Source organism: Pantherophis guttatus, chromosome 4 (genome assembly GCF_059756535.1).
Source record: "Pantherophis guttatus breed Tessera chromosome 4, ASM5975653v1, whole genome shotgun sequence".
In the NCBI taxonomy this organism is placed as follows: Eukaryota; Metazoa; Chordata; class Lepidosauria; order Squamata; family Colubridae; genus Pantherophis; species Pantherophis guttatus.
This window is the reverse complement of record NC_142066.1, coordinates 90,419,402-90,440,675: the sequence shown is the minus strand read 5'-3', so window position 1 is coordinate 90,440,675 and position 21,274 is coordinate 90,419,402. Positions and strand designations below refer to the sequence as shown.

General features: G+C 41.9%; 1 protein-coding gene across 6 annotated transcripts in view; it reads left to right on the top strand.

The window, feature by feature from the left end:
• ARPP21 (cAMP regulated phosphoprotein 21) overlaps window positions 1-21,274 on the top strand; it is a 468,982-nt gene that overhangs the window by 296,730 nt on the left and 150,978 nt on the right. For all 6 annotated transcript variants that reach the window (XM_087892466.1, XM_087892468.1, XM_087892467.1 and 3 more), the window contains 4 exons: window positions 4,509-4,721; window positions 11,017-11,174; window positions 11,713-11,817; window positions 12,807-13,061. In XM_087892466.1, coding sequence (XP_087748592.1) covers window positions 4,509-4,721; window positions 11,017-11,105 — 302 coding nt within the window. In that variant the 3' untranslated portion in view covers window positions 11,106-11,174; window positions 11,713-11,817; window positions 12,807-13,061. The remainder of the gene's footprint in view (window positions 1-4,508; window positions 4,722-11,016; window positions 11,175-11,712; window positions 11,818-12,806; window positions 13,062-21,274) is intronic.

The window sequence follows — 21,274 nt, the reverse complement described above, 5'->3', positions numbered from 1 at the left end:
TGTCAAAACTCACTTTAACAATGCTCTTGCTTAGCAACCAAATTTTGGGCTCAATTGTTGTCGTAAGTCGAGGACTATCTCTGTCTTTCTCTGCATGGCAGCCTTGCCTAGTAAACTCCTTTCCTTTTCTGGGAATTTCTCCTCTGTGTTAGAGGCACCAAAATAACCAAGATGATATAAGGTCTCCTGCTGGAACAGGGGGTTGGACTAGATGACCACTGAGGTCCCTTCCAGCCCTGGATTGCTGTGCTGTTTCAAAGCATCCTCTGAAGCTGTGTCTAGTGCCAGGGTTTGTGGTCCTTCCTTCCTCTACTTTTTCTCTCCTTCCCTCCCTCCCTCCCTCTATCTATCTGTCCATCCATCCATCCATCTATTCATCCATCCACCTATTCATCCATCCATCCATCCATCCATCCATCCATCCACCCATCCATCCATATCTCATTCATTTTCCCTTCCCTTCCCTCTTTTTCCCTTCCCACCCTCTTCTTTCTTTCTTTCTTTCTTTCTTTCTTTCTTTCTTTCTTTCTTTCTTTCTTTCTTTCTTCCTTCCTTTCTTTCTTTTTTTCTTTCTTGTCTCCCTTCTCTCTCTCTCTTTCTCACTCTCTTGCTCTCCCCCCCCCTTCCCTTTGGATGAAGCTGGTGTACTTATGCCCTGCTCCTGCTTTTCCCTTCCCATTTGTTATCAGGGAGGCATGATCAGATACAGGGAAACTTCCACTCCTTCCCCTTCCTTCTCCTAACAAGCGCCTAAGGCCATTTCCCTTCCTCCTTCCCTCTCTTCTTCTAAGGCTAGGATACCCATCTGAAACAAAAACTCCTTTGGATGAAGCCGGCGTACTTACCTCACCCCCATCCTTCCTTCTCCTAACAAGTGCCTGAGAACGTTTGACCGCAGCACTCCCCCAACCCCCAACCCCACCCCTGTGATTGATCACACCGTGGCTTCTGGCTGCCAGCATTGGCAGCTAGCCTATTGGCTGGCAGCTAACTGACCTGAGCGGCCAAAAGCCCGGGACAAACAGTGTGGCATCAAATGGGCCGCGCCAAAGCGCGTGTGATGGAGAGCCCATTGGCCAGGATAAATGGATGGGGCCATGTCAGCCAAGGAAAAAAGCTAGTGGTGAATGCCCAGAGGCAGAAACCTGGCAGAGAAGCAGGCACAGCCAGGGGTAGGAGCCAAAAAATCCCATTCTAGGAAGCAGCAGTATGATGAGTGAAACTTTTTAAAAGAACATTTAAGAAGGGAATAAGGAACATGAGAGTAATGGTTTTAAGTTGCAAGAGGAAAAGCAAGGGAAAAAAGTAATAAGCACGAAGAAAGAAATATACTGATAATTTAAGTTATAATTGAGACTTGGAATTAACCCAAGAAAAAGTGGAGAGGTATTGAAAATAGCATTAGCAGGAACTGTAGCAACTACAAGTCTTTATGTTTTCCCTCAAATCCATCTTTTTTCTTAATCTGTAAATGCACTTCTATATTCACTTCATAGCAGGACTTCACATGTTCAAATGCTGTAATTATTCTGCATGGAAGGGATTTTCATATAAAATAGCATCTTCCTTTATATACAATTTACCCCAATCTAAATGGAATATTCTTGATGTACCATTGTGAAACTTTTGATTAATACATCAATAAATTTGTGCATGGGGGAGGAAACAAATGAAGGCAGGAATACATGAATAGGTCTGAGGCTTATGCATACAGCATTAAATCTTGTTTTTATTCAGCCTATAAATTATTGCATAGTAATAAGACAAACAGCAAAAGAATACAAACAGATCTGGCTACATTTTTCTTCTGAATCTTCATTAGTTCAGAACAGTTTACATATAGTTTGGGTTTCATTCTGTTTGAGTGCAGGAACGAAGCCTTCAATTAAGTGAAGAGGCACTGTGGGGTTAAGCCCCTCATACCCATGTCCAGCCCATCGGAGGAAGAATGAGACTCCATTCTCCCGCGGACCCCACTTGCATGTAAATGGTACATCTGTGTGCGAATAGAACACTTGGAAATGGAACTATCTTTGAGGGCAATCCCACCGCTGCACCTCCACTTTCTTCAGCTCGGATGGAGCCAGGGCATCCAAGCTGCTGGGGGCTGCGGGATCCACCTGAGCAGCCATGATCCCCCCTCCCCAGCCAACCAGCCCCACCTGACCTACTCCTTGCCTGACTGGCCGGCCAGCACAAACCCTCGCCGCTCTTCTCATCCTCCCCACTCAAGCACCGGCAGGCTCTGCGGGACAATGGGGTCTCTGATTTCTCCCCTGGTGCAGTGAGCTTTGGCAGCCTGGATACGGGTCTGAGGGGCCTCGCCCCACAATGCCTCCATGCTCAGTTGAAGGCTTCATTCCTGCCTTCAAACAGTAAGACTGGTGCATGCAATCCAGCTCACCCAGGCCACGGACGGCATTGGTCCCTGCACCTAGCCAATTCCAATTCCACAGCAGCCTTACTGTTTGAAGACAGGAATGAAACCTTCAACTGAGCGAGGAGACACTGTGGGGCAAGGCCCTCACATCCGTGTCCAGCCTGCTGGAGCTAACCACAGCGGGGGACAAAATAAGAGACCCTGTTGTCCCACAGAGCCCGCCGCTGCTTGAGCATGGAGGACCAGGAGGCAAGGCTTTCTGCCAGCCAGCCAGCCAGGAGGAGTAGGTCAGGCAGTGCTGGTTGGCTGGGGGGGTGTCATGGCTGCTCGGGTGGATCCCACTGTCACAGCCAGCAGTTTGGTGGCCCGGCTCTAATCAGACTGAAGAAAGCGGAGGCACAGCAGCTGGATTGCCTCAGATAGCTCTACTTCCAAGCATCCCATTCATACACAGATGCACCATTTGCATGTAGGTTGGGTCCATGGGATAATTGGGTCTCATTCCTCCTCCAGCGGGTTGGATGTGGTGTGAAGGTCTTGGCCCTATGGTGCTTCCTCGCTCAGTTGAAGGCTTTGTTCCTGCACTCAAATAATAAGGCCTGCGCACACAAGTGAGCAGTGCACCTGGGCCACAGACGGCATTGGTTCCTGCACCCTGCCTTAGATCTGACCCATGAAGCCAGTAATGGAGCACCCAGCTGCCTCAACCCCACCCAGAACACAGTCAGCCTGCAGGAGAAAGTCGGTCCCCAGAGACGCCAGGCCCCTTGGGTGCTCGCTGCCTCCTGTCTGCATGTCCTGGGGGACAGGGCAGCAGTGGCCTTGGGGATCTAAGGCTGACTGTTTTCTGGCCTGGATGGTTGCCACCAGGTTGTAGATCAGGCCCAGTCGGCTTGGCCAGGCCGAGGCACTGCAGGCCTTACTTTTGCTGTTTCCAGGTGGCTCCGCAGGCCAGATCAAACCACATTGTGGGCCAGATGTGATCTGTGGGCCTTGAATTTGACATTCTGGACTAGAAACTCCATCAGTAAGCACCATGGTCACTTAGCAGAAAATCACATGACCATGATGGGCTTCACTTCCGCACTGGTCATTAAATGTAACATCATGTGGCTGCAACTTGCAATTTTATTTCTATCAACTCTATTAATTCTGCTTATTGCAAGCAAAGCACATCAATGGCAATCAAATGGCCACACAATGCTGAGATAGTCATAAATGCAAGGATTGATCACAAAGCTATTTACATTATTTTAACTTTGAAAGATCATTAACCAAGGTTGACTCAGCCTTCCATCCTTCCGAGGTGGGTAAAATGAGGACCCAGATTGTTAGGGGGCAATATGCTATTTAATATGCTGTCTTTGGTGTAAGCCGCCCAGAGTCCTCGGAGAGTGGGCGGCATAGAAATATGACTAATAAATAAATAAATAAATCAGGAAATGAATACTGATATTAAATGAAGTTGGAAATCTTATGAAGTGAAAAAACTTGATACTTTTTCTTAGAAAAAAAAACTATCTCAATATTTCTTTTTTGTATTGTGACTTAAAAAACATTAACAAATTGGTTATAAAAGAAGATTTCAAACAAACTAGTAAATGTTTGTTTCAATGTATTATTCACTAAAAGTTTAGTTTAGTTGATTGACCTCCAATACCAGCTAATATAGATTTCAATCCAGGGTATATTTCTACTTCCAAAGAAAATCATTGGACAAGTTAAATGGAATGTATTCAAGCATGTACTAATTAAATAAAATGTAACATTATTCTGCCAAGACACTGATTTAAAGTTGGCTGTGATTTATATCTTTTTATTGAATTGTTCACCTTCTGTAGGTGGATTGTCGTTGTTCTACCTTTTCTTTTTACTCCAGCTGGATAAAGTATAGGCACTACTGACTTCTCCATCAACTTCTCCAAATTATACTAATAAATATTAAATCCTAAAATGCTTGTATTCATATAAGCCTATGATTAGCATTCATAAAATTTGAGGATGAGGGAACAATGGAATACAGTTCATGTATTGTATCGATCATACAGAAGTTGTAGGGGTGGGTTTTTTTCCCAAAAGTGCCCTGGAAATGAATTCTTGTAACATTTATTGATCATTTGCTTTATAGGTTCAGAGTCTTCCAGCAGTGCTGGGTCCTCAGGATCTCTGTCCCGAACACATCAGCCAGTCCCTGGAGTTACAGCTATATCTTCAAACAGTATATCCTATGCAGAGAATGGAATAGGTGGCCAGGGAGTACCAAGCAACACCAGCTATATCATCCTTCCACTTGAAGCTGTAGGCATTCCACCAGGAAGTATTCTACTCAATCCACATACAGGTCAACCTGATTGTCTTTCTCATTTTTTTTGTTACTGTAATAAAGTAATTTTTGCTGCTGACAATTAATACAGTATTTAAGTGATGGATACATTGTTAAAATACTTTCAGAAATTTCCGAAGGGCACACATCAAAGTTATCAGTGCTGCGAACCTGTAAAATGAATATATCTTTAATTGTTACTTTTTTAAAAAGGTACTAAAAAGAAGTAGCAAATAAAATAATGTAGCTATCCTGATAAAACGAAACTTATATCAGTCAAATGTCTGACAAAACGTAATCAAATATAATAATTGATGGACCAATGATATAGAAAAATCTTCCAATTTGTCCACTAACCATCTTGATAGAATTTTTTAAAACAATGTATCTTGCTCAAATATATACTATTTAGTATTTTAAAGAAAGTGAAAATTTCTTATGGAAAGAAGTGGTTGTAGACTTCAATAGTAGGAATCTGTTTATAAAAACTCTACCGAACCATTTGAAAACCCAAACCTTTTAGAGAAAGGTGGATAGCAATAACTAAGTAGCCCTAATCTACACATAAGGAATACTGGGAGCCATAGTTCAGGAATATCTGGAGAGTAAAAGATGTCTCATCAGAAAAAACTAATATAATTTGATTGTCTGAGTTATATAAAATATTGCAAAAACATTCATCAAGATTATTTAAATAATTTGTGTGTGTTTATACTTACTTGTACTGCTAGTCTTGTGTTAACTTGCACCCACATTTTCATATGTGTATGCCACTGTCTTACCCTCTGACCACTACCACCATCAATTTATATGTTAGAAGGAAGATTTGCCGGCTGAATATAGGCAGCTTTTTTCATAATTCTGAAAATGATAAAAATAATGAGAATAGATACAGCCCGTGGACCTGTAGATTGGTGGTTTGTCATCAATGCCCCCAATTGTAAGAGGGAGATATTCGGATTTCAAGTCTTTCATGGTGCTGGTTGATGACTGTGGTTTCTGGCCCTTCCCAGCTTTCGTGAGAGGGCAGCTGGTGTTAACATCTGGCCTCGAAGCGGCTTAAGACTCCATCCACTGCTGTGAGAGAGCAGTGGAGTTTACTGACTTGGAATTGATTGAATATCCCTTTCCAAACTTTGAACTATCTTGATTACCCCCAGGCCATCGATTTCCCCCTGATTGATTGATTAATTAATTAATTGATTGATTAGATGTATTCGCTAACAGAGCTTCTTGTTCTGCGAGACTCCCCCCTCTCGCAGGTGTGGCCCTCTACTTTATCAAGGGCCTACCTTTATGACGGGTGTTGGAACCCTGAGAGGTGGCATGTTGCAAAAAGGGGATTGAGGGTTTTTTTAGGGAAACTTTTTGATAGATTTTTAAGGGATTTTAAGGGGCGGGAGGGTTGCGTGGGTTTGGGGGTTAACCCGCGGGGGGAGAGGTCCGGCCCAGCTGTCAATGGGGCCATGGAGGGTGCAGATTCCGGGGGTAAGGGGGACATTAGAGTCCATTCTGTTGAGGGCTTTTCCATTAACGTGTTGAGTGGGAGGGGCAGATATGGCGGGAGCAGGGGGCCGTATCATGTGGTGGGGGTGCGCACTCGCTATCTTCGAGCGGTGGTGCACCCCGATCCCCATAGCCCTTCTCGCACCCCAGGCTGTTCAGTCCCTCAGGGCCTGAGCCTTCGGCTGCTGTTGTGCAATGCCAGGTCCGTGGTAAATAAAGCCCCCCCATTTGTGATCTTATTCAAGAGGGGGGAACAGACCTGGCAGGTATTACGGAGACCTGGTTGGGCCAGGAGGGGGGAGTCCCCCTCGTAGATATGTGCCCATCAAGCTTCCGTGCATTCCATCAGCCGAGAGCCCAGGACGGGGGCGGGGGCGTGGCAGTTATTATAAAGGAAGGTCTTGATCCGAGGGAGACCACAGATAGCCAGATGTGAGTCCCTTTTTGTGAAGTGGGGCCGTGGAGTACAGATGGGCTTGTTGATCGTGTACCTGGCTCCCTGCCACATGGCAACGGCCCTGCCCGAGCTGCTCAACGTCATAGCCGAGGTGGCGGTTGGTACCCCCAGACTTTTAGTCATGGGGGATTTCAACCTGCCATCTATCGATGAAACGTCTGAGGTGGCTTGAGAGTTCATGGCTTCCATGATGGCCATGGACCTTACTCAGTTAATTCATGACCCTACTCACATAGGTGGACACACTCTGGACTTGATTTTTGTCTCTGGTCAGTGGTCGAGTGGCCTCGATACAGGGGATATAGTCATCGAACCCTTGTCATGGTCTGACCATTTGCTCCTTCGACTGGACTTTCTAACCGCTGCACCTCGCTGCAGGGAGGCGGGACCAACCAGGTGGTTTCGCCCCAGGCGCCTGATGGATCCTGATAGGTTCCAGATGGAGCTTGTGCCATTTCCTGAGACTCTGGCTCATGACTCGGCTGAAGATCTGGTGGCCGCCTGGGATAGTGTGGCCGCTGGGGCTTTGGACCGCGTCGTGCCTTTGCGGCCTCTGACCCGGCACCGAATTCACCTAGCTCCTTGGTTCTCCGAGGAGCTGAGGGAGACGAAGCGCCGGAAAAGACACCTGGAGAGTAGTTGGAGGACCAGCTGCTCCGAATCCGACCGAACACTGGTGAGGTCTCATATTAAGACCTACCTAGTGGCGATAAAAGCGGCGAAATCTAGCTATTTTGCCGCTCTTATCGCGTCATCAGATAATCATCCAGCCGCCCTGTTTAGGGTGACCCGCTCCCTCCTCCATCTGGAAGCGCGGGATGATCCCTTGCAGGGTCGAGCTGAGAACTTTGTGCAGTATCTGTATGACAAGCTCGCTCAGATTCGGGAAGGCCTGTCCTCTGACTGGGTAAGTCCGGACGGGATGACTGAGGCAAGTCTTGAGAGTGTTATCTGGGAGGAGTTTGATCCTGTTGTTCCCGAGGACATGGACAGGATCCTGGGACGGCTGAACACGACCACATGTTTATTGGACCCATGCCCCTCCTGGTTAGTACTGGCTTCCCGGAAGGTTACATGAGGCTGGCTCCAGGGGATTGTTAACGCTTCTCTGAGTGAGGGGGTCCTGCCGGCCGCTTTGAAAGAAGCAGTGGTGAGGGCCCTCCTCAAGAAGCCCTCCCTGGATCCGGCTATTTTGGCTAACTTTCGTCCAGTCTCCAACCTTCGCTTCGTTACGAAGGTTGTTGAGAGTGTGGTGGCGCGACAGCTTCCCCAGTACCTGGATGAAGCTGTCTATCTGGACCCACTCCAGTCCGGTTTCCGGCCTGGGCACAGCACAGAAACGGCATTGGTCGTGTTGGTGGATGATCTCTGGAGGGCTCAGGATAGGGGTTGCTCCTCTATCCTGGTCCTGTTAGATCTCTCAGCGGCTTTTGATACCATCGACCATGGTATCATGTTGCACCGGTTGAAGGGGCTGGGGGTGGGGGGCACCGTTCTGCGGTGGTTCTCTTCCTACCTCTCTGACTGGTCGCAATCCGTGTTGACGGGGGCAGCGGTCGACCCCGAGGTGCCTTGTTTGTGGGGTGCCACAAGGGTCAGTCCTCTCGCCCCTTCTGTTCAACATTTATGTGAAGCCGCTGGGCGAGATCATCCGTGGCTTTGGGGTAGAGTTCCATCAGTACGCTGACGACACTCAACTGTACATCTCCACCCCAGGCCACCCCAACGATGCCCTTGAAGTGATGTCCCAGTGCCTGGAGGCCGTGCGGGCCTGGATGGGGAGAAACAGGCTCCGACTCAACCCTTTCAAGACCGAGTGGCTGTGGATTCCGGCGTCCCGATATAGCCAGCTGGTGCCATCGCTGGCTATTGGGGGAGAATCACTGGCCCCCACGGAGAGGGCTCGCAACTTAGGCGTCCTCTTGGACGCACGGCTGTCTTTAGAAGAGCATATGACGGCCGTGGCTTTTTATCAGGTTCACCTGATACACCAGTTGCGTCCCTTTCTGGATCGGGACTCCCTACGCACGGTCACTCAAACACTCGTCACTTTCAGCCTGGACTACTGCAATGCTGTCTACATGGGGCTCCCCTTGGGGTGCACCCGGAGGCTGCAGTTGGTCCAGAATGCGGCCGTGTGGGGGATTATGGGAGTGACGGGGCGCTCACATATAACACCTCTCCTGCGCTAGCTGCACTGGCTTCCTGTGGTCTTCCGGGTACGCTTCAAGGTGTTGGTAACCACCTTTAAAGCACTCCATGGCTTAGGGCCGGGGTATTTGCGAGACCACCTTCTGCTGCCAATAGCCTCCCGGTTTGCTCGCACAGAGAAGGCCTCCTCAGGGTGCTGTCGGCCAGGCAGTGCCAGCTGGTGACCCCCAGGGGGAGAGCCTTCTCTGTGACAGCACCTGCCCTCTGGAATGACCTGCCCCCTGAGATACGCACGATATCAGACCTCCGGACTTTTCGTCAGGCCCTGAAGACACACTTGTTCCATCTAGCTGGACTGGCTTGATCCCATCCTCTCAGTTTTTTAATCGAATTTCGGTTTTAATTGGGTTGTTTTAAATTCGGGCCAAAATTATTTAATTGTTTTTTAAAATGTTTTTAAATTTTATATGCTATGTATTTTATATGCTATGTATTTTATACGCTATCCTGGCTGTACACTGCCCTGAGTCCCGCAGGAGAAGGGCGGTATAGAAATATAATAAAATAAATAAATAAATAAATAAATTTTCCCCACAACTAGCAAATGTCAGAGGAAGGAGATTGACCATATGTAGTAATATTTTTATTAATTGGAAAGGAACAACTAAGTATTTATTTTTCAAACTGAATGTTATAATTTAGCCTTCCATTACTTTGTATTATTTGAAGTACAACTCTCAGAATTCTGTTGGTCCAGATTTCATCTAATTCAGAGGTGTCAAACTCGCATATCATGACTTTTTTCCCCTTCACTAAACCAGGGGTGGGCATAGCCAGAGCATGATGCATCCAGCCCATGGGCTGCCGGTTTGAGTTAATTAATTAAAGAACATATCTCTAATTATCATCACATCCTAAAAAGAATTACACTGCCATGCATTAAGAATATCTCAGAAACCACCAACAGACAACTACAACCACATGGAATCAGCATATCACACAAGCTAACTAAAGCCCTTCAGCACATTCTAAGCAGACCAAAAGATCCAAGAACCCCAGAAAAAAAACCAGGAGTCATCTACAACATAAAATGTAAGGATTTCAACAACCATTATGTAGGACAAACAGGCAGAAGAGTAACAGAATGCATCAATGAGCACCAACTAGCAGTCAGAAGACATGATGAAAATTCTTTAATTTCACAACATATAGACAGATTTAACCATAGTTTCAATTGGGAAAATGTGATCATCCTAGACCAGTGATGGCACGCGTGCACATGGCACCGAGTGCTGAAAAGGGAGCGTGTGCTCGTCTGGGCTGCGACCAGGAAGAGTTGCCCAGGGAGCATGCACACACCCAAAAATTTACTTTCGGTTTCCAGTGTGCGTAAGCGCACTGACTGGCAAGTCTTCCGGTTACTGCTGTGCATGCACATGCGCCAATCAGCTGGCCAGCACACATGTTCACAGAACAGTTCTTCTGGTTTCCAGCACTGCTGTATGCACAAAGGCCAGCTAATCATCGTGTGCGCATGCCTGCCAGAAACCCAGAAGAGGAATGGTCGATGCCACACGTGCCAGGCAACATGGCTCCATGTGCCACTTTGGGCATGTGTGCTGTAGGTTCACCATCACAGTCCTAGACCAAGCCAAGTCCAAAAATACCAGGGAATTTCTAGTCTGGCACTCTGACAAATCAGCCATGAATAGACATGTGTTAATAGACATTAACAACATCTATAGATTATGTAAAAGAGACTATCACTAAGCCCAAAAAGGAACAAAAAGATCCATCAGCAATCAGCATCCAGATCAACATAAATTAACTCCAAGGTTAAAATCAGACCAACAACCAAGTAAACAATACCCTAATCAAGAAACTGCCAAAGAAGCAACAGCAAACAGCCCAATCAAGGAACTTCTAAGATCACTCCACCAACACTGACAGGCAAGCCACTAGTATATAAACAGACAGCAAACAGCACTCCTTGCTAGCACTGATGATGTTACCTAGTTTGGACAATGAAACGTCTGCAAGAAAACAAGCAAGCTCAGAGAGCACCAAGGACCCCACGTACTCTTGTGTCTGTTAATGCATGAGGGAATAAAATCTGCTATTCAGCGATGTCATTTAGGAATTACTGAGTTTTATGAAGTTGCATTTAAAAATATATTAAACAATGTTTTTTCCCCCCAGGTCAGCCATTTGTAAATCCTGATGGGTCATCTGCAATATATCACCCTCCAACTCATCAGCAGGGTGCTAGAAGCCAGATAGTTGGATAGTCTCAACAACCACCATCTCAACAACTTGCCCAGCAACCATAGCAACAAATGACAAGTCTTATCACACAAGTATGAATGATCAAATGGAAGAAGCTTTTGACTTACATAATTCACTAGGACCAGCATAGACACTGTTTGCCTCCAACAAAAAATCTGAACAATGCCTGAGTTAGAAGAATTTTATAGAATAATATTGAAATTACACAATAGAAAATGTACATTACTAGTATTTTGCCAACAATGTAAAGTTACAAGTTGTAAACTAAACGTGAAAGAGCTGTCAGTGGAAAAATTAAGTTGTACAACTACTTATAGTAGTATCTTATTAGTAGATTATAAAACATTAAAATCTACCTAGTTATGTTCTCCAAAGATATTATTATTATTATTTATTTTGGTTATAACATAGCCAACATTGTATTAATTGGATCTTAGTTTATAATGATTTCAGCAATTCTGTTTAATCTTTACTTTATTAAAATTTAGTTTTAGCCTGAATCCAGAGAAATCCCTTTAGATCCCTTAGATTATTATTTTGAGGATGATACAGATTAAAAAAAGCATCTTATTTTAATTGTAATAACTGAATTTATCTTCATTTTCTAAGCCTATTTCAGCTCTGCAGCCATCTTCTCAATCAGTGCCATATCCAGCCATTTCCTATCTTCCACAACATCTTCTAACAGTTTCTCCAACACAGCGGTTTTCTATGGTATTATAGATTTCTATGGATTTTTTTACATAGTTATATGTATTGCATTATCTGCCTAACCTTCTCTTTGGATTTCATTGTTATCTAGAGAATAGAATATATTTCTTGATTCATCAACCTTTGAAAAGCAATTAAACCAATATAGTCTGCCCAAAATGTATTTTTGAAAATAGCAAATAATTTCAAGCAATATGTGATTTATTCTATCCCTGCTTAATCACAGGGTAAATTCTCTAATTTTTGCCAATTAATCTCAACAATTCAATTTGCTTGACTCCTATGTATAGAATACACATAAAGCTTTAAAAAGGCCTGGTTTGTTGTAATCGAACTAGAAAGCATGAGATTGTGAGTTCTAGTTCTCCGTTAGGCACAAAGTGATCTGGATAACTTTGGGCTAGTCATTTATTTGACCTCTAGAAAAGAAGCAGGGGATCTTCAACTTTCAAAAAATACTCCCAAGAAAACTGGGAGCAGTTGGCAGGAGTAAAACATGGCTTGAAGGAACAATTTTTATTTTGAAAAAAGCACTAAAGATGTATTACATAAAGATGTATTAAAGAAGTATTGTCAAATATCTTTGTCAATTATAATTGTTTTTAATGTTGACCTCTGTTACAATTCTTTGTGTCTTTTGAATACATAATGATAGTTTGAAAACTTGTTTTCACTGTTTCAATAAGAGTTCCTTAACAATGAGGCATCATAGCGTAAACATTATTTTGAGGGCTCCCATTTATAACAAAACCAAAAATTATGTTACCAAAGCTAATGTAGAATTCAATATTTAAGTTTCTTGAAGTTTAGATTTCTTAATTTAAAATTTGGCTTATTTTTTGTTTTATTCATTGAATTGTTTTTGTAAGTATGGATGCTTAAATTCCTGCTTCTTATAGGTGCTTTTTAAAATCTTTTATTTTTGATTTGTTTTCCAAATATTATCTGCAGTGATCTCTTTTGATCATTCCCTTCTGACTTTATCCTTACAGTGAGATGACATCACAACACAGTTTAGCCAGATGAATTTCAGTCATCAGTCATCAGGAGACAACTCTGATTCACTTTCTTGTCCTGTCTTTCCTTCACCTATTATACAACAGACTTCCGCACAGACTGGTTATGTCATTGCATCCCCAAGCCAGCAACTTTCTTCTGGAGGTTTTACAGGCTCAGGTCCACCAGTATCCCCTCAAGTACAATCAACACCACTGCAAGGTTATGGACTACCACCACCATCTCCTCAGGTGAGCATCTGTTTATAATTATTTTTATCTCATTATCTCTTTCGGTATCAATTTGGCAACACAAGCATGAATAAAAGAGTGAAACAATGATTTTAGAAATGCAATAGCACTAATGCATGAATATATCAGCAATGAAATTTTCATGAGGTCAACTAATGGGATAGTGGAGGTTTCTATGTGAAAAACTGCAATTATCAGTAAACATTATTATGATTTAACTGACCTGTTTGTTCTCTTTGGGTTTGTATATTTGTCATATTACTAACAGGTGCATTGTTTGATGTCAGGTTGCTCTTATAATTTCTCTTTTATTCCAGCAACTATTTTCATAACTTTGGATATACTGTAGATATTTTCTTTTATCATCTTCTACACACATATAGATTTGTGTGCACGCATTGATAATTGATTAACCATCTTCTTCCTTAATGCCAGAATCCACATATTCAACTGCTAAATAGAGCAATAGATCAAATAATGTACATGCATATTTCATCAATTAAAATTAGTTCATGAAATATATCTCTGTGCTTCAGGATACATCTGCAAATGATTATTATTATTTCAGGGGAAAGTTAATTATACATCTGGAGTTACTTTTTTCTAATGTGTGGAGACCAATTTGATATGTTGCCTTTGGTGGTATTAACAGTCATGAATCATATTTAATTGAAATACACAGGGTATGGCCAATCTCTAATGCATACTGTCTTCCTGAAAACTGATTAGGCTTTATTGTCTGCCAGCAAATATCTCAGGCTGCCTCTTGAACATTGCAACAGAATAAGAACCTTGATTGTAGACCACAAGCAAAAGTTTCTAGATAAATTTTATCGAAACATTTTTATTAAAAAGCTAAAGCTCAAAATGTAACATTCTTATAAGGTAGTTTGAAATTCTGCATAGTTTACTACTTGCTTTATCTTCCACGTTCATTTTTGCCTGCTTATGGGTTTAAAATAAATCTTGATTATATTTGTGTCAACTATTTTTATGAATAGGTGCACAACAATTTTCAGGGATGTTGTGGTATTATTCCTAAGACTCTTCAAATAAATTGAAGAACTATGCTTATGTTGCTCAGAAATTGAGCACTTAGCTATCCTTAGGTGATTGTGAGTGAAGTTCATCAGGATCAGATGTAATAAAAAAATTGAAGAGACAGCAATAGGAAATTCCAGAACTATAGTCTAATCTGGGATATTGGAATACATCATAAAATAAGACACTGCTAAAGACATTTGATATTATTGCTGAGAGATACTACATAGACATATCCAACAACAGTTTAAATATTTAGCAACTTAAAGTACTACTTTAAGCATATAGTTTGTCACAGAAGTGAGTACACTCCCTCACATTTTGTAAATATTTAAGCATATCTTTTCATGTAACAACCCTGAAGAAATGATACTTGGCTACAATGTAAAGTAGTGAGTATACAGCTTGTATAACAGTGTAAATGTGCTGTCCCCTCAAAATAAGGAAACAAACAGCCATTAATGTCTAAACTGCTAGCAAAAAAAGCGAATACACCCCTAAGTGATAATGTCTAAATGGGGCCCAAAATGTCAATATTTTGTGTGGCCACCATTATTTTCCAGCACTGCCTTAGAATAGAATTCACCAGAGCTTCACAGGTTGCCACTGGATTCCTCTTCCATTCCTCCATGACAACATCACAGAGCTGGTGGATGTTAGAGACTTTGCGCACCTCCACCTTCCATTTCAGGATGCCCCACAGATGCTCAATAGGGTTTAGGTCTGGAGACATGCTTGGTAAATCCATCACCTTTACCCTCAGATTTTTTAGTAAGGCAATTGTCGTTTTCGAGGTGTGTTGGGGTCATTATCATGTTGGAATACTGCCCTGCAGCCCAGTCACCCAAGGGAGAGGATCATGCTCTGCTTCAGTATGTCACAGTACATGTTGGCATACATGGTTCCCTCAATGAACTGAAGCCTCCCCAGTGCCAGCAGCACTCATACAGCCCCAGACCATGACATTCCCACCACCATGCTTGACTGTAGGCAAGACACACTTGTCTTTCTACTCCTCACCTGGTTGCTGCCACACATGCTTGACACCATCTGAACCAAATAAGTTTATCTTGGACTTGGACTTCCAGTTGGCGATTCGTGGCGACAGGGTGACAGGAAAGTGATCTCTGCTCCTCTGTCCTGTTTTTCACCATGTTTTGGGAGACCCTGAGGGGCGCAAAGCCTGGAGAGCTTTGCAAACAAGAGAGGGAGTCAGGCGAGAGGGAAATTGTGGAGCAAGCACTTCTCACTAGACCGGACGCCTCTGTTGATCCTAACACAGGTACATCTGTCATTTAATGGCAGACCCGAGGCCACGATAAACCAGCAAAGAGACGGGAAGCAAAGAAGAAGATCGGAGGAGATAGTGTGAGATGAGGGATTTTTAACTGCCCCAACCACCGTAGAGATTGTAGAGACTCAGATTGGCAAGAGAACGAGGTCAATCGCGTCGGATGAAAGGACTTGCAGAAAGGAACCGAGTGGCAACTGGAAGGAAGGAGACAGATTGAAAAAGCGGAGAGCTGACAGGTCGGCTTGGGAGAATAAGAAGAACACTTTATAGGTGTTACGGCGCAAAGAGAAAGACCGATGGGACACTGTAAGTAGCAATAAAGTGGGAAGGGGAAAAAACGTTGTTGTCAAGAAGATACTCAATGGAATGTCAGACAGAATCTTTAGGCAGTGATTGAAGAGGAAGGAAGCAGGGAGTGCGGCCATTGCAAGGAACTGACGAAGAAAGAAATAGAAGAGAGACTAATGGATTAATGAATTAAAAGAACTGAGATCTGAGAAATACATCTGGAAAGAACGCTTTATGTGGACTTCTAACTAACTTGGATAAAGCTGAGAAATTGACTTTTTAGAGTGGAGAAGAAGATTGAGGTTAAGAGGACTTTGAAAGTTTAAATAACGGTGACTTTTACTAACAAAGCACAGTAAAAGAACGTTGGATCTAGCCTTTAAAGACAAAGCATTTCATTTCTACTTGGATATCCCTTGGTGACCTCTATTCCCCCTCCTTTCCCTTTTCTCTTTCCCTTTTTCTGGCTGATATAGTAATATTTAATTATTATCCAGTAAATAAGTAGAAGTTTACAGAGTGCAGACCAATTACGCTAGAAGGAACAAGCTGCCAAGGGAGGTCCACATCAGGTTTGCTAGGAAGAAAGTCAGAGACATTCTGTATAATGTTATGAGGGAGGAACCGATGATATATAAGGGGAAGGAAGTAACATCGTTGAAACAAGTTCCCAGAAGGGTTAGGGTTAGGGAACTAAGAAGGGACTATCGATTTCTAGCCATGCAATTAACCATGAGAAATATTTTATTTAGATGGATTCTGCCGAAAGGCATGATAATTACATGGCTAGGGAAGAACCTTGGTAGTACAGTGGTCTAAGGCACCCTGTTATTAAGCTGGTTATTAAGACCAGCTGCCTGCAATTACTGCAGGTTCGAATCTCGCCAAGGCTCAAGGTTGACTCAGCCTTCCATCCTTTCTAAAGTAGATAAATTGAGAACCCAGTTGTGGGGGCAATAAGCTGACTTTGTATAAATATACAAAAGAATGAAGGCTATTGCTTAGCGCATTGTAAGCCACCCTGAGTCTCCGGAGAAGGGCGGCATATAAATCAAATTAAAAAAAAAGAAAAGAAAATCAAGATTGACAGTTTAGTAACCGCGCAAGACTTTCTTGATCAGCTAGTGGGGATGGAGGAAGAGCAGAGCAGTAAAGAAGACACCGAAGCAGTAGCTCAAGAAGAGGAAATATATTCCCAACGGGAACCCAAGGAAGGATCTCTGGGAAAGAAAGAATTAGAAGAAAAAGAAAGCAAAGACACAAAAGAAAAGAAACCAAGAACCCAAAGAGTTACAAGAGCAAATAAATACTAAAGTCGCCCAGGAGAATAGTATATGGAAGATTGAAATTAATATCAATTAATGTTAACAGATTAGAACAGAGAGTAGAAAAAGAAAACAAATATTTACAAAACTAGCCAAACAAAATGCCGATATTATATGCCTTCAAGAAGTCCACATACGTAAGCAGGATGAAAGATACTTAGAATATAATAAATTAGGGAAGGCCTTCACTTCACTAGCGGGAAAAAAAAGAGGGGGTTAGTAATATACGTTAAGGGAGGGATAATTATGGGAAAAAAAATATGCCGATTCAAAAGGGAGGACGTTAGTGATTGAGATAAAAAGAGGCAATTTATCAATATTATTGGTAGCTATATATGCCCCAAATAAAAATCAGGGAAATTATTATAAAAAATTTCATGAACAAATAAGTAAAATAGAACATAGAAAATTTGTATTGTGGGTGATTTTAATGGGATTGTAGACCATGACAAAGACTATAGGAGCGGCAAAGGGAAAAATAAAAAAAGAGATGCCCTACCCAAACCGTTTTTTGACTTAGTGGAGGAAATGAACTTAATAGATATTTGGCGGACCCTACACCCAAATGAGAGACAATTTACCTTTTACTTGAACCCGCAAATGTCCTGGTCCAGAATAGACATGATGTGGGTCACCAAACAATTGGGATTAGAAATCGATACTGCAGAAATCACACCTAATATATGGGCAGACCACAACCCCCTAGAAATTAGATGGAGGGTCTCACAGAGGAAAAAAAGGAGGAGTTGGAGATTAAGTACACAACTCCTGAGAGATAAAGATTTCATAGATAAAATTAGGGGAGAATTAAAATTATTCTTCAAAGAAAATGAAAATCAAGAAACATCCCAAGTTAATGTATGGGACACAATGAAGGCATATTTAAGAGGAATAACGATATCATATAACGCAGTGGTTCTCAACCTTCCTAATGCCGCGACCCTTTAATACAGTTTCTCATGTTGTAGTGACCCCCAACTAGGGGTGGGTTCTAAATTTTTTTACTACCGGTTCTGTGGGCAAGGCTTATTTTGTGGGCGTGGCTTGGAGGTCATGTGACTGGGTGGGCATGGCTAGCTGGTCATATGACCGGATGGCCATGGCTATGTGTATAGGGACTACTCAGAGGGCTGAAAAAAGTCATTTCTGACAGGTCCTCGCACTTTTGACTGGTCCTCACACTTATGACCATCCTCACATTTATGCCTGTGCAGCATTCTTAACAACCATGTCACTCATTTCACAACTGCTTCTCTTCACCATGGTGGCAAGATAGGGCAAAAACATAAAATGTGAGGACAGTCGTAAGTTCGAGGACTGGTCAAAAGTGCGAGGATTCAGAAACTGAATTAGTTAAAGACTGTATGATTAAGTGGGCACAAAATTTTGAAGAACCAGTGATGTTGGAAACATGGGAAAAAATTTGGGTTCAGAATGTTAAATTTACACAGTCGCAGAATTTGAGGGAAAATTTTTACAAAATGTTTTATAGATGGCATTTAGACCCTAAGAAATTGTCGTGTATGTACCCTAATGTTCAGCCAAAATTTTGGAGGTGTGATTGTACAGATGCTACATATTATCATATTTGGTGGACCTGTAAGAAAGTTAAGGCTTTTTGGATAAAAATTTGGTGGGTCATGCAGAATGTTTTGAAGAAAAAAATTCAATTTTCTCCACAATTGTTTCTATTGGGTATAACTAAGGGTTTTACAGTGGATGAAACAAAGTTGATTTTGTATATGATTACAGCAGCAAGATTGTTGATAGGTAAATATTGGAAAAATGAAGCTTTGCCCACTGTTCAAAAATGGATTTTGAAGATGGCCAGTTTCGCTGAGATGGCGAAGATTTCAGCATATTTAAAAGACCGCTCACAAGAGACTTATGAATGTGAATGGAAAAAGTGGATAGATTATGTGCAGAATAAATATCAAACTAGGAAGTATCAAATAGCTTTTCATTGATAGTATTATATTATATTAAGATAGAAATATTTGAACTATGTGAAGATGAAAAATGATATGGGGGTTGGGGGGGTTCAAGGTTTTTTATATAAAGGGGATAATGATGGGGTACATTCTATGGAAGTCCGGGGGGGAGGGGAGGGTTATGGGGGGTTAGGGAGGGTGGGTTGGGGAGTTTGGGGTGGGTTAGGGGGGCGAAAATGGGGTGAAAATGTAATTGTAAAACTTTTACAATAAAAAAAAAAAGTGCGAGGACCAGTCAAAAATAACTTTTTCAGTCCTCTGAGTAGTCCTTATGCACAAAAGAACTACCCAGAGGGCTGAAAAAAGTGATTTCTGACAGGTCCTCACACTTTTGACCAGTCTTCGCACTTATGACTGGTCATCATTTATGCCCATTGTAGCATTCTTAACAACCATGTCACTCATTTCACAATTGCTTCTCTTCACCATGGGACAAGATAGGGCAAAAACGTAAAATGTGAGGACAGTCGTAAGTTCGAGGACTGGTCAAAAGTGCGAGGACCAGTCAGAAATAACTTTTTCAGCCCTCTGAGTAGTCCATATGGATAAAAGGATACAGCAATAGAGAGGGAGAGGGAGAGAGAACAAATATGAATAAATAACAATAATTAGAAACACACATACAAACATACAATGTATTTTCTTTGAACAGAGTATTTGGCCGGTTCACATATTTAAACAGTGTTTAGTCATTTCAATTAAATTTACAATTTCTATATTTCCTTTTTGCCATATTTATTCCTCATCTATTTTTGTAAAAAACCAATATTACCCTTCATCCTCATCTCTAATCTTAATCAAATTCAATTTTTCCCTTCTATTCTATATTATACCCCTTCCCATTGTCATATATTTTTATATCCATCCTCACATTGGTTAATTATGTAATATTAGTTGTTTAATATAAATTCAACATTTTAATATAAATCAACTAGTTATATAATTACCTTTTTTGTATATTAATCAATATGAACATGAATATTCCAATTAATCTTTGATTAAGATTAGAGATGAGGATGAAGGGTAATATTGTTTTTTTTAAAAAAATAGATGAGGAATAAATATGGTAAAAAGGAAATATAGAAATTGTAAATTTAATTGAAATGACTAAATACTGTGTTGGAAGAAATATCCTTCTGGGTTCTGCTCCAAGTGGGGAAAAAGACACTGGAAACATGGAGACTGCTTGGAAAGATGGTTTAATGGTGGACAGGATCACATGGCTTGATGGGGTCCATTGTGTTAGTTTCTGTTGCTATTGTGTTGCAAATGTCCTTTGACAAAGGATTGACTTTCTGCCTCTGGCCCATTAACAAAGGGTGGGGGGCAGGAAGGTGGGAGCTGCTTTGTCTGTAAAATATGCTTCTCCATTTCTCATCCACGTAGGGAAATATAATATTTTGCCTTTTTAATATTTCCCAAAATATTTCATTCTTCTAGGAAAGGGGTGGGTGCTAACCTCCTACAACTGTTTAAATTTGTGAACCGGCCAAACTCTGTTCAAAGAAAATACGTTGTATGTTTGTATGTGTGTTTCTAATTTATTGCTATTTATTCATATTTGTTCTCTTTTATTCTTTAAAGTTTAACAATTCATTCTTTATTTTAATATCTTAATATATGGTTTGGGGTTGGCTTTCTTCCCTTTCATCTTTTTTATTGTACAGCAATCTTTCTCCTCAAACCTACCACCTCTGTCTTTTCTTTCTTACTTACTTTCTCTTTCCCCCCTCTTCTTCTTCTCCCTACTTCCTCTTTCTTTCTCTTTCTCCTCCTCTCTTCCTCCCTCTCTTACCCTCACTCCTACTCTAATTTCCCTTCCCTTCCTTCATCCCTCTCTATTGCTGTATCCTTTTATGCATATGGACTACTCAGAGGGCTGAAAAAGTTATTTTTGACTGGTCCTCGCACTTTTGACCAGTCCTCGAACTTACGACTGTCCTCACAATTTACGTTTTTGCCCTATCTTGTCACCATGGTGAAGAGAAGCAGTTGTGAAATGAGTGACACGGTTGTTAAGAATGGTACAATGGGCATAAATGATGACCAGTCATAACTGCGAAGACCGGTCAAAAGTGCAAGGACCTGTCAGAAATCACATTTTTCAGCCCTCTGGGTAGTTCTTTTGTGCACAGGGACTACTCAGAGGGCTGAAAAAGTTATTTTTGACTGGTCCTCGCACTTTTGACCAGTCCTCGAATTTACGACTGTCCTCACATTTTACGTTTTTTGCCCTATCTTATACCATGTTGAAGAGAAGCAGTTGTGAAATGA